The sequence below is a fragment of the Oncorhynchus mykiss genome, chromosome 3 (assembly GCF_057628025.1).
Source record: "Oncorhynchus mykiss isolate SJ-2025 chromosome 3, ASM5762802v1, whole genome shotgun sequence".
Lineage (NCBI taxonomy): Eukaryota > Metazoa > Chordata > Actinopteri > Salmoniformes > Salmonidae > Oncorhynchus > Oncorhynchus mykiss.
The window spans coordinates 13,017,531-13,030,621 of NC_143024.1; the positions used below are offsets into that span (position 1 = coordinate 13,017,531).

The 13,091-nt window shown below is 49.5% G+C and overlaps 1 protein-coding gene across 1 annotated transcript; it reads right to left on the reverse strand.

Moving 5' to 3' along the window:
• Positions 1–8,674: 8,674 nt before the first annotated feature.
• Positions 8,675–12,560, reverse strand: LOC149984383 (uncharacterized). Its single transcript, XM_090221125.1, has 4 exons — positions 9,977–12,560; positions 9,479–9,687; positions 9,047–9,134; positions 8,675–8,912 (listed from the first exon to the last, which is right to left on the reverse strand). The coding sequence occupies exons 1-4, from the start codon at positions 12,522–12,524 to the stop codon at positions 8,737–8,739; spliced, it is 3,021 nt and encodes a 1,006-aa protein (XP_090077251.1). The 5' UTR covers positions 12,525–12,560; the 3' UTR covers positions 8,675–8,736.
• Between the last annotated feature and the right edge of the window lie 531 nt (positions 12,561–13,091).

Here is a 13,091-nt window from a genome sequence, read left to right on the forward strand (position 1 = left end):
TAGGATCAAGAGAGACACTCAAGTGTTTTAGTACTATATCCCTTGACACAATGATGAAAATAATCATGGCCTCTAAACCTTCAAGCTCCATACTGGACCCTATTCCAACTAAACTACTGAAAGAGCTGTTTCCTGTGCTTGGCCCTCCTATGTTGAACATAATAAACGGCTCTCTATCCACCGGATGTGTACCAAACTCACTAAAAGTGGCAGTAATAAAGCCTCTCTTGAAAAAGCCAAACCTTGACCCAGAAAATATAAAAAACTATCGGCCTATATCGAATCTTCCATTCCTCTCAAAATGTTTAGAAAAGGCTGTTGCGCAGCCTCTGCCTTCCTCGTCAGAGGAGGAGATAGAAGAAAACTGTTACAGTCTCTGTGAATGGTTTGTCCTCTGACAAATCAACTGTAAATTTCGATGTTCCTCAAGGTTCCGTTTTAGGACCACTATTGATTTTCACTATATATTTGACCTCTTGGGGATGTCATTCGAAAACATAATGTTAACTTTCACTGCTATGCGGATGACACACAGCTGAACATTTCAATGAAACATGGTGAAGCCCCAAAATTGCCCTCGCTAGAAGCATGTGTTTCAGACATAAGGAAGTGGATGGCTGCAAACGTTCTACTTTTAAACTCGGACAAAACAGAGATGCTTGTTCTAGGTCCCAAGAAACAAAGAGATCTTCTGTTGAATCTGACAATTAATCTTAATGGCTGTACAGTCGTCTCAAATAAAACTGTGAAGGCCCTCGGCGTTACTCTGGACCCTGATCTCTCTTTTGAAGAACATATCAAGACTGTTTCAAGGACAGCTTTTTTCCATCTACGTAACATTGCAAAAATCAAACTTTCTGTCCAAAAATGATGCAGAAAAATGTATCCATGCTTTTGTCACTTCTAGGTTAGACTACTGCAATGCTCTTACTTTCCGGCTACCCGGATAAAGCACTAAATAAACTTCAGTTAGTGCTAAATACGGCTGCTAGAATCCTGACTAGAACCCCAAAAATATATCATATTACTCCAGTGCTAGCCTCCCTACACTGGCTTCCTGTCAAGGCAAGGGCTGATTTCAAGGTTTTACTGCTAACCTACAAAGCATTACATGGGCTTGCTCGTACCTATCTCTCTGATTTGGTCCTGCCGTACATACCTACACGTACGCTACGGTCACAAGACGCAGGCCTCCTAATTGCTTCTTCCACATCTTTTGGTCCCTGTCTGTTTTGCTCTCAGTGAAGTGCTACTATCCCCTTGGACTACAGGTTATTGCCGTCATAAGGTGTGCGTCTGTCTGTTGGCCGGACACTTTCTACCGTTTAGGACCTTTGTGGGTAAAGGTAAAGATGGGGTATAGCAGCAGAAGTTCCTCTGAAGTCCAGTATCTGCTGGAAGGGAACCTGGTGGTACGAGAGGATGAGTGTGGGCCTGTTGTGCTTCCCCCTATCCCTCCCTCTTCTCTCTCACTGTCTGAAAAACGTAAAACGTGGATTTGGGTACAGTGTTTATTTCCCCCTAATATCTTTGAAGATTACACCTAAAATAATTAGGAATACTTCTTTCTACTGCTGATCTGAGACCATTAGGGTTAATCATTACAGATATAAATGCAATATATGGAGTAGAAAAGATTGCCTGCCCACCAACTTGATAAGAATCAACATATGTTCTACATGGTCTATTTCTATCTGAACGTAACAACTCAATCAAGCTTGTTAATTGATCGTTAAGCCATGTTTGTCAGGTAAACTAAGGTCATTAGTGGCCTATATAAGCCTCATACAGGCCATGGGAAGACATTACCTGTTGATAACACAGACTATTTTCATGATCATGGGAGGTGTGAGAGAATTGCTGCTCGTTGTGATGACTGTGGGGGTTGTCAAAGGTTGGTTCACTAATGTTTAAGGGATTTGTTTGGTAAATATGCTTAACTTTATAAGTTGGGTATTAATATTTGACTGTCTGTATCTTCCGCGTTGGTCATCTTTTATTCTTCACTGCTATTAATATATGTAGCTATTTTGTGTGAACTCAACTTCTGTCAACACTTTCTCCTCAGTTTCTTGTTACCCTGTTGGAAAGTCCCAGAAGCAAGATCAAGTCTCTCTGCAGAGGAGACTTGGAGGTAAGTGTTTCTTTCCGCAACCCTTCTAGCTATGTTCTTTGTCACTGTCTATGGTGCTGCTGTGTTTGACACTCATTCAACAGCATAGAGTAACTCAGTCTAAATAATGTTGTCAAACCTTAACCTACATTTTTCAGAGCTGTCATCAAATGACGTCTCCATTGTGCATGCCCTGGCCTTGCTCCGATCCATAGGGTCTGACGCTAAACAAGCCAGAGAAGGTACGGCCTGAAACATATACTTTGAAAACTGTAGGGTTCATGTTGCTCAAAATTCGATTAGCAATTTGGCCTAGACCGTGTAGAACAGATGTGTTGCTGTAGAATACCCAACTGTTCCTTTTGTTTTTTCTCAAGAGTATTTAGAGACCAATGAAGTAGAATCCCAAGCTTCTCCAAACCATGGTAGCTCTCCGGCAAATGATGCCCTGTCCTCTGAGGAGAAGCTGAGGCGCATGTCCTCGGACGACGCCGCCACCTCTGAAGCTGCGACCGGCCCGTCTGGCGACGCCGCCACCTCTGAAGCTGCGACCGGCCCGTCTGGCGACGCCGCCACCTCTGAAGCTGCGACCGGCCCGTCTGGCGACGCCGCCACCTCTGAAGCTGCGACCGGCCCGTCTGGCGACGCCGCCACCTCTGAAGCTGCGACCGGCCCGTCTGGCGACGCCGCCACCTCTGAAGCTGCGACCGGCCCGTCTGGCGACGCCGCCACCTCTGAAGCTGCGACCGGCCCGTCTGGCGACGCCGCCACCTCTGAAGCTGCGACCGGCCCGTCTGGCGACGACGCCACCTCTGAAGCTGCGACCGGCCCGTCTGGCGACGACGCCACCTCTGGAGCTGCGACCGGCCCGTCTGGCGACGACGCCACTTCTGGAGCTGCGACCGGCCCGTCTGGCGACGACGCCACCTCTGGAGCTGCGACCGGCCCGTCTGGCGACGACGCCACCTCTGGAGCTGCGACCGGCCCGTCTGGCGACGACGCCACCTCTGGAGCTGCGACCGGCCCGTCTGGCGACGACGCCACCTCTGGAGCTGCGACCGGCCCGTCTGGCGACGCCGCCACCTCTGGAGCTGCGACCGGCCCGTCTGGCGACGCCGCCACCTCTGGAGCTGCGACCGGCCCGTCTGGCGACGCCGCCACCTCTGGAGCTGCGACCGGCCCGTCTGGCGACGCCGCCACCTCTGGAGCTGCGACCGGCCCGTCTGGCGACGCCGCCACCTCTGGAGCTGCGACCGGCCCGTCTGGCGACGCCGCCACCTCTGGAGCTGCGACCGGCCCGTCTGGCGACGCCGCCACCTCTGGAGCTGCGACCGGCCCGTCTGGCGACGCCGCCACCTCTGGAGCTGCGACCGGCCCGTCTGGCGACGCCGCCACCTCTGGAGCTGCGACCGGCCCGTCTGGCGACGCCGCCACCTCTGGAGCTGCGACCGGCCCGTCTGGCGACGCCGCCACCTCTGGAGCTGCGACCGGCCCGTCTGGCGACGCCGCCACCTCTGGAGCTGCGACCGGCCCGTCTGGCGACGCCGCCACCTCTGGAGCTGCGACCGGCCCGTCTGGCGACGCCGCCACCTCTGGAGCTGCGACCGGCCCGTCTGGCGACGCCGCCACCTCTGGAGCTGCGACCGGCCCGTCTGGCGACGCCGCCACCTCTGGAGCTGCGACCGGCCCGTCTGGCGACGCCGCCACCTCTGGAGCTGCGACCGGCCCGTCTGGCGACGCCGCCACCTCTGGAGCTGCGACCGGCCCGTCTGGCGACGACGCCACCTCTGGAGCTGCGACCGGCCCGTCTGGCGACGACGCCACCTCTGGAGCTGCGACCGGCCCGTCTGGCGACGACGCCACCTCTGGAGCTGCGACCGGCCCGTCTGGCGACGACGCCACCTCTGGAGCTGCGACCGGCCCGTCTGGCGACGACGCCACCTCTGGAGCTGCGACCGGCCCGTCTGGCGACGACGCCACCTCTGGAGCTGCGACCGGCCCGTCTGGCGACGACGCCACCTCTGGAGCTGCGACCGGCCCGTCTGGCGACGACGCCACCTCTGAAGCTGCGACCGGCCCGTCTGGCGACGACGCCACCTCTGAAGCTGCGACCGGCCCGTCTGGCGACGACGCCACCTCTGAAGCTGCGACCGGCCCGTCTGGCGACGACGCCACGTCTGAAGCTGCGACCGGCCCGTCTGGCGACGACGCCACGTCTGAAGCTGCGACCGGCCCGTCTGGCGACGACGCCACGTCTGAAGCTGCGACCGGCCCGTCTGGCGACGACGCCACGTCTGAAGCTGCGACCGGCCCGTCTGGCGACGACGCCACGTCTGAAGCTGCGACCGGCCCGTCTGGCGACGACGCCACGTCTGAAGCTGCGACCGGCCCGTCTGGCGACGACGCCACGTCTGAAGCTGCGACCGGCCCGTCTGGCGACGACGCCACGTCTGAAGCTGCGACCGGCCCGTCTGGCGACGACGCCACCTCTGAAGCTGCGACCGGCCCGTCTGGCGACGACGCCACCTCTGAAGCTGCGACCGGCCCGTCTGGCGACGACGCCACCTCTGAAGCTGCGACCGGCCCGTCTGGCGACGACGCCACCTCTGAAGCTGCGACCGGCCCGTCTGGCGACGACGCCACCTCTGAAGCTGCGACCGGCCCGTCTGGCGACGACGCCACCTCTGAAGCTGCGACCGGCCCGTCTGGCGACGACGCCACCTCTGAAGCTGCGACCGGCCCGTCTGGCGACGCCGCCACCTCTGAAGCTGCGACCGGCCCGTCTGGCGACGACGCCATGGATATCTGACGTGGGACATGCAAGAGTTCATGGGTACTCTAGTCCAGTGTGTAACTGCATTTGCTTGTTTTGGCTCAATTAAACATTAACTGTAATACTTGTGTCCTCTGTATTGTTTTGGTGGTTCCTACTTGGAGTTGAGGTGTATGACCTGACTTGAGTAACTGGGGTGATGGCAACATTTATTTTGCATTATATCCATGCGCCAGCAATATTACTCAGACCCCTGTGTTTTAAATTACCAATTGACTTAAGCTACATGTGCTCAGTGTTGGTCCATTTATGCTAGTAGCATCACATGATACCTCAACAGCATTTTGACGCCATTTCCGGTCACAACTTGCAGACTTGTTTACGTGTTGCGGTGTTTTGTTGCCTACTTTGCTACATGACAACTTTACGGTTTTTAATTACCGTTTATATTTTTGGTTTTTCCCCTCGTGTCAGGGTTGCGTCAATTCGAATCTGGTATCAGGATAAATATCACAATGAGGCTTTTTTTTATTAGCTAAATGCAATTTTCGTATATATGGGCTCTCTGTCCCACCTCGCAGGGCAAAACAGAACTGACTTGTTCCTGACAAAGATATTTAATATACTCTGACAGTAGTTCCTGCTTCCGAGCCGGCCTGTCAGAGTAGACTGGGCGTGGTTTAGACTCACCCAGCCTATAGTTGATTGTTGGCGCAGAGGCTGGTCCCAGCCCCTTAAGCGCTTCAGCGGTCAGTCGTTGTAGCTGTGTAGAATATGCAGTTATCAGGCTCCTGTTATCTAACAAAAGACTGTTCTGAATGTGCCCCCCCCCCAACTCATTGCACAGTTCTGTATTTTTCCATCATGAGAAAGGCCCATGGCCCTGAAACTGAACAATGGTTCAAGTCAGCTATGTTGCATAACACATACATCCACACAAGCCAACAGCAGATAATATTAAATCACATATGGTAACGGGCTATAGTGCATAACACAGAATCCTCATACTCCGGACGCTTTATCTGGACATGGTTCGTCAGGACCTCCAACAGCCAAAGCTAAGTAGTAACATTAACATGATGCCTTCTAATTGCAGTCGCTGTACTCATACAGGAGAACGATCGCCTTATGGTGAGGATAGCTGTGCTACAAGCCCAGCTTCAGACGCAATCGTTAGGCAAGGGTAATTTCAGTGTTTAAAGGATGAAACAGCATCTGTGCCACCAGTAAGTACAGATAGTAACGTTAGTATAAATCCCCTCGCACGGTCCCCGTAGCCGGACAACTTTCTCACGGTTTCTGGAGGGAAATGCTGTAGGAATGCTCAACCGGTGTCGCTCATTCAGCCGACAAACTTTCAACCGGTTTTCCCCATTAAGCAGCGAGTCGGAGTCAAAGGCCGAGCCTTCTCTTGTCTCTACTCCTCCCGTTACGGGGTCAGAGACGCCGAAGCTTCCCACCATTAGCTCTGACAAATTGAAAACTCTAGTCATTGGCGACTCCATTACCCGCAGTATTAGACTTAAAACGAATCATCCAGCGATCATACACTGTTTACCAGGGTGCAGGGCAACCGACGTTAAGGCTAATCTGAAGATGGTGCTGGCTAAAGCTAAAACTGGCGAGTATAGAGATATTGTTACCCACGTCGGCACCAACGATGTTAGGATGAAACAGTCAGAGATCACCACCAACATAGCTTCAGCGTGTAAATCAGCTAGAAAGATGTCGGCATCGAGTAATTGTCTCTGGCCCCCTCCCAGTTAGGGGGAGTGATGAGCTCTACAGCAGTCTCACAACTCAATAGCTGGTTGAAAACTGGTTTCTGCCCCTCCCAAAAGATAGAATTTGTAGATAATTGGCCCTCTTTCTGGGACTCACCCACAAACAGGACCAAGCCTGACCTGCGGAGGAGTGACGGACTCCATCCTAGCTGGAGGGGTGCTCTCATCTTATCTACTAACATAGACAGGGCTTTAACTCCTCTAGCTCCACAATGAAATAGGGTGCAGGCAAGGCTGTTAGCCAGTCTGCCACTAGCACAGTCAGTGTAGTCAGCTCAGCTATCTCCATTGAGACCGTGTCTGTGCCTCGACCTAGGTTGGGCAAAATTAAACATGGCGGTGTTCGCCTTAGCAATCTCACTAAGATAAAGACCTCCTCCATTCCTGTCATTATTGAAAGAGATCATGATACCTCACATCTCAAAATAGGGCTACTTAATGTCAGATCCCTTACTTCAAAGGCAATTATAGTCAATGAACTGATCATAATCTTGATGTGATTGGCCTGACTGAAACATGTCTTTAGCCTGATGAATTTACTGTGTTAAATGAGGCCTCACCTCCTGGCTACACTAGTGACCATATCCCCCGTGCATCCTGCGGAGCTGTTGCTAACATTTACGATAGCAAATGTACATTTACAACAACAAAAAAGACGTTTTCGTCTTTTGAGCTTCTAGTCATGAAATCTATGTAGCCTACTCAATCACTAAGTAATTAAGTAATTATGAGTGTATGACTTGAGTGTATGCATTATATATATGGGCTTCATAGAAAGTGTAACAACTGTTCTCTGTTCATCTTGTTTTAAAATTGTTAAAATAAAATGTACATTTAAAACAAGAAACAAAGAAAACACATTTTATGATTTTTAATAGGTTCAAAAAGTTGGTTGAAAATACACTTGCACTTACAAGAGCTTACATGGTTCTCGAATGAATCAGGTCTCTGCATATAAATAGTTAGGGATATGGTTGGATGATGAACTGTCTTTTAAAATGCATATTGACGAACTTTGTAAACGGCTAAAAATCAAGCTAGGCTTCCTCTATAGAGACAGGACATGTTTGTCCTGTACAAATATAATACAAATTGTGCAAGCTACTTTTATGTCTGTTATAGATTATGGGGATATTATCTACATGCATGCTATGGCATTCACACTTAAATCGCTGGATGCTATTTATCATTGAGTACTTAGGTTTATTACGGACGCTAGCTACAGAACTCACCACTGTGTTTTGTATCAAAATGTGGGTTGGGGACTTCGCTGTCCATGAGACGAGAATATGTTCTCGTGTTTGTCTATGAAGCACTTCTGAATAAACTACCATCTTATTTATCATCACTCATCAATATTAGAATTAGAATTCCTAAAACCAGGTCTCAAGCATGGATTACACTTGAGGTCCATGCGATTTCCACAGAGTTGGGTATGGCTGCCTTTTCCTGTTACGCTCCTTGCCAATGGAAAAGCCTGCAGACTAAACTTAAATTTGAGACTCTTGTCCCCCTGTTGCCCATTTTAAATAATCATTGGAGGATTTTTATTTCTGTATTGCTTGTAACTTTCGGGTAATGCAAGTTATTGTGCTGTTAGGGGAATAACCTGTGTGCAAACGTAATAATCTGCTGCTGTATTTGTGTGTTATCTGTGATGGTCTTGTTTGTCTTGTGTAGTTTCTTAATCATTGTAGCTAAACTGAATGTGTAACATGTCTACGCAGGGCCCAGCTGTAAAAGACACCTTGGTCTCAGTCTGTGTTCCTTGTTGAAATAAAGGTATAATAATATGATCCATTCATGGCTTTAGTTGTGTCTTGATCTTGTGAATAGTCTACGGAGTTTTCTCCTATATGTCTGTCTTTATGTGACGACATCTTTTCTGTATTAAAATGTGATTTCCACAATCAATAATCATAAACAGTGCTTCACTATAACTACGTTTGACAATGTGGTACCATTACCTTGCACAAACAGTAAGACGACTATAGACAGAAATCCATGCAGTAATGTTTTATTAAATAAAGGCTCTGATTAAAATAGTAATAAAATCTGGCATTTGGCTAATTCTTCTTCCCAAAAGCTTCTCTGAATGGTTTGGAGACGGCTCTGGAGATAGCTCGTAACACCCTGACTATGAGAGGGCGTTTACGGGACTGGGACTCCTGGGGAGCAGGGGCCAGTGTGGTTGTCAGGTCCTCTTTGGGTGGGGAAGTGGATGGAACCTCACACTCAGCATCTGTGAAAATAATATTTCATAATCAGAAAATGAATGTGTGTATCTGTCTGTCCGCCTGTATCTGTAGTCACCGTTTTAACAAGCTGGCCATAGGGTGATACATCAATATGACATTATCGATGCTTATCACTTACCCTGTGAAATACGAGTCTCTCTGAGACGTTTGGTAGGCAGAGAATCCTGTTCAGGGTGGCTCTTCGGTTCCCCCTTTGTCTTGAACAGCTGTTGACAAAACACATCAGGACAACTGAGCCTGTGTAAAATATATGGCATGGATCCCAAAAGACACCCTATTGGCTACTTAAGGCACTACTTTTGACAAGGGCCCATCGAGCTCTGGTCAAAAGTAGTGCACTATATAAGGAATAGGGTGCAATTTGGAACACATCCATTGACTCTCTCGCTCCCATGTGTATTAGGATTGTATTACAGCGGCCTCACTCAACCTCCTAAAGACAATGACAACAGCATTGTTCTAATGCAGAGACAATAGGGGTTTAGTGAATATGTAGGGTACATTTCAGCCCTGCCTTACAGAGGTAATCTAAAGACACTGAGCCCTCTACCTTAATCCTGATCTTTGGAATCTTGACAATTTTGTGCAGGAAATGCCACTTCCTGTTCTTCTTAGTCTCTTCCCCCCTGGCAGAGGGAAGGCGGGCCATGCCGTCAGCCTTTACATCAGCCGGGCTAAGGCCCCTGGCAGGGAATTCCTCAGTAGCATTAAGGTCAGCCACAATACCATGAGTGATGTCACTTGCAGCATTGCTGGTGTCTGAGTAAGAAGAGCAAGCTGGTGTGACCGACCTGGGTACAATAACTGGGAGAAGAGGACGCAACAATGGAAATCAGTCACTGTGTCCCAAAAGGCCTTCTCTTCCCTTTATAGTGCACAACTTTTGAACTGGGCCCATAGGGTCTGGCTCTGGTCAAAAGTAGTGCACTAAATATGGAAGAAGGTGCCATTTTGGACGCAAACAGCAAAGTTCACATCATAAAATGCAATGTAGTGAGCATCATGTTACAATGAAGTCCTATGCAGATGAAGAGGTACTTTCACTTACCATCCTCCATTGCAGACTTGGACAGATCAGTCAGGCTGTCCATCACCATGTCTGTCATCAACTTGATGACCTGATCCAAAACCCTGTCAGCGGTGGGTGGCATAGGCCTAACCAAACACTGCCCCAGGAGTCTGCTAACAGAAGTCTGGGCAAAGCTGTAAACGAGCTCTGACGCATCGTGCTTTGACAGCTTCCTCAGTGCTGGCTTTGGCAGAGCTGGTTGAGAGAGGCTTCTGTGGCCAGTCGTGGACTGAAGCTGGCGGCTTATGGTTATCTCCTGAATGAGACCATGGACCTTTGCGATCAGGTTGCCAGACGCATCTTGAAGGGCTTCAATTGACAGGAGTCTATCCAGATTTTCTTCTGCTGAAGTCATCTCTGGGTCGTCTGTCTTCAATGTGTCCATTATAGTTTTCACTATGAGACTGGTGTCAGATATGTTTATTTCTTGTTGATTCACAAGCGCTGACTGTGAACCTGTCTTGTCCATTGCGTTAGAGGTATGGCATTCTGTCCTTGTGATCTCATTGGCAGCACTCATGTCAGGCAACAGGTCAAGGCTCTCCAGTAGAGAGTCTAACATGTTAGTGGTTATCAGAAGCTCCTCCCTTGCATTCTGCCCAACAGATGAACTCTCAGAGTTGGCCAATCTGCACTTGATCACATTTAGGATCAAGCTGAGCGTCTCCTTTGCAGTTTTGCTAAAGCCTTCTTGGCTGACTGCCACTGTTCCGTCTTGTAGAGCCACAAGAGGTTCACAACTTGCACTCAATCCACTACCATGGAGAGGAGAGGTTCTCTTCAAACTGGTGTCGCTCACAACTGACATACTCCTGGTAGGCAGAGTGACATCCTCACTGCATGTGTCAATTACATGGTGGTCTGTGGAGGAGCCACTCGAAGACACAAGGGCTTTAGACCTTTTAGTCAAACTGACTTTTGAAAATGGCTTCTCACTTCTCACAGACGGAGGGCGGCTCCTGTCCTTAACAAGAGCAGTGTCAGGGGACTTTGAGCATCTGAGTGTCTCCACAGGGGTGGAGTCCAGCACATCTTTGGCTGTGGTGACTGACACGGGTGGAAAAGACAAAAAGACGTTCAGTCTATCCTTTACTCTGTGGTACATGGTATGAGCAGCATCCAATAAGGTGTCAAAGACAACTCTGGGATTGAGCTGGGACTGCAGCTTTTTCTCTCCTAGTGGGAAGGAGTCTGTGTCCTCCACTGTGTACCGGGATAGACTTTCAAGGTCTTGCATGATCATATTCACTATATCTTCAGTTGTAGAAACCACATGGTGTGAGAAGGTGCTGCTAGTCATGCTCTGTGGCAAAGAACAGTTGGCTTCGCTAGCAGCTCTGAGAATGGCCTCACGCACAATCAGTTTGGCCGTAGCTTGGAACTCAGCACTGTGAAAGCTCTGGATGGAAATGTTAGAGGATCTGCTGGCTGCACTACGAGATCGCGTGAGCCTGGCAATCTTGGCTGACGTCCCGTCACTCGAAATGGTGAGGCTCTCTAATTTCGAAATTATAGAGTCCAACTTCTGGTTGAAGTCGAAGGATGCATTTGACATGCTCTCGCATTTGACTTCCTTTGAAGTCTCCACCCTCAGCACCGAGATCACCTGTTTGATGACCCCTTTAGTGCAGGTGTCGAGGGTGAGCTGGTGGGCTGAGGACATTGAAGAGGTATTACTGTCTGTCTTCTGTACAGGAGATACCTCCACAGTGGTCTCAGTTACAAGTAGTCCAGTGTCATATAACTCAATTTGCACAGGAGTATTTTTTCCCTCAGTGAGAAGGTGAGAGGTGAAAAGCTTCCTCAGTTTGTCCAGGGTTTTGGTATAAATCTTCTGGGAACCTGAACTCACTTCCATCCAGAACATTTTGCGACCTGATTTCGTACGCATGGAGGTCTTATTGACCTCAGATACCTCATGCAGGTCGGAAATAATTCCACCAAATAGATCAGAGGATGCATCCTCAATATTCTCAGCGGAAACGCAGACAGACAGAACTTCTGACAGTTTCCCAGTGTCGGTTTTATCCAGCACGCTAGTATATGTCACAGCTGCATCCTGAATGACCTGAGTGATGCATTGCTCAGCTTTGACGATATACCCCTCCACTGGTTGACCATGGAGGATGTCAACTTTATCAACAGGGAGCACATTCTGAATACTCACATTCTCCTCTGATGGGCGTGGGCTGTTGAAGATAATGCTCTCAGTGACCATGTTAGAGGAGGCGAGAGATGAGTCGAGAAGCAGAGACCTGTATATTGTCGAGGTGGAGATCTCTGGGTGCTTAATCATAGCAGCCTCCTCCAAAATGGCCGACGGGCCCTGGAGGATGTCAGAAATATCCATGTCCTCAATGCTCTCTACCAGAGACGATAGTAGGTCTCTGGCTGACAGGTCGGTTGGTCTCTGGTTCTCGAGCTCCATTTTGATTGCTTGACAGACCGTTGCTGCAGCAACAGCAGAGCTACAACACAACTGCTTCAAGGTGGAGTCAGAAATATATGACAGATCTGTCATGGACATGGTGGAGAGTTGACTCTCAGAGACAAAGGGTCTGAGTTTGACAGACACCTGTCTGACCAAGTCCCCAGCAAGCTCTCATATCTATTGCTCCACTAGCTGAGTTGTAGGAGCAGGCACTCTGTGGCCTTGACGGGCTCCTGCTATCCAAAAATCCTGTTATCCCAAAAACCTCAAGTACAAGATCCACAACATCGGATGACACTTCTGACATTCTGTTGTGGGACAGAAATTGACTTGGATGAACGGTGCCTGCATTCAGAGTCCAGTCGCAAACAGAGTTGTCGGACTGACTCTGGACTACTGGAACTAGACAGGTTTCACTTGGACCTTGGCCAAAGAGTTCTGCCATTTTGAGCAGAACTGATCTTAAGACCTTTGACTTGGAAATGTTCAGCAGTGGGTCGTTGTTGGACAGTCTGGTGGACGGTCTGCTAGCCGATCTCTGAACAACTAGGCTTTGTATTTCTGCCGAAACGGCGGTGAGAAAATAGGTCAAGGGGCTGGTCGCTCGTCCCTTGTTTCCTCCGTTGGCTTTAGCCTTAAAGATGCTATCTATGATGATGACTA

Coding starts and splice junctions, on each gene's coding strand:
- LOC149984383 (XM_090221125.1), bottom strand. CDS start 12,524: ATGTCCATGACAGATCTGTCATATATTTCTGACTCCACCTTGAAGCAG. Junction 9,688..9,976: donor CAAGTCTGCAATGGAGGATG/GTAAGTGAAAGT, acceptor CTTCTTACTCAG/ACACCAGCAATGCTGCAAGT. Junction 8,913..9,046: donor AGAGACTCGTATTTCACAGG/GTAAGTGATAAG, acceptor TTATTTTCACAG/ATGCTGAGTGTGAGGTTCCA.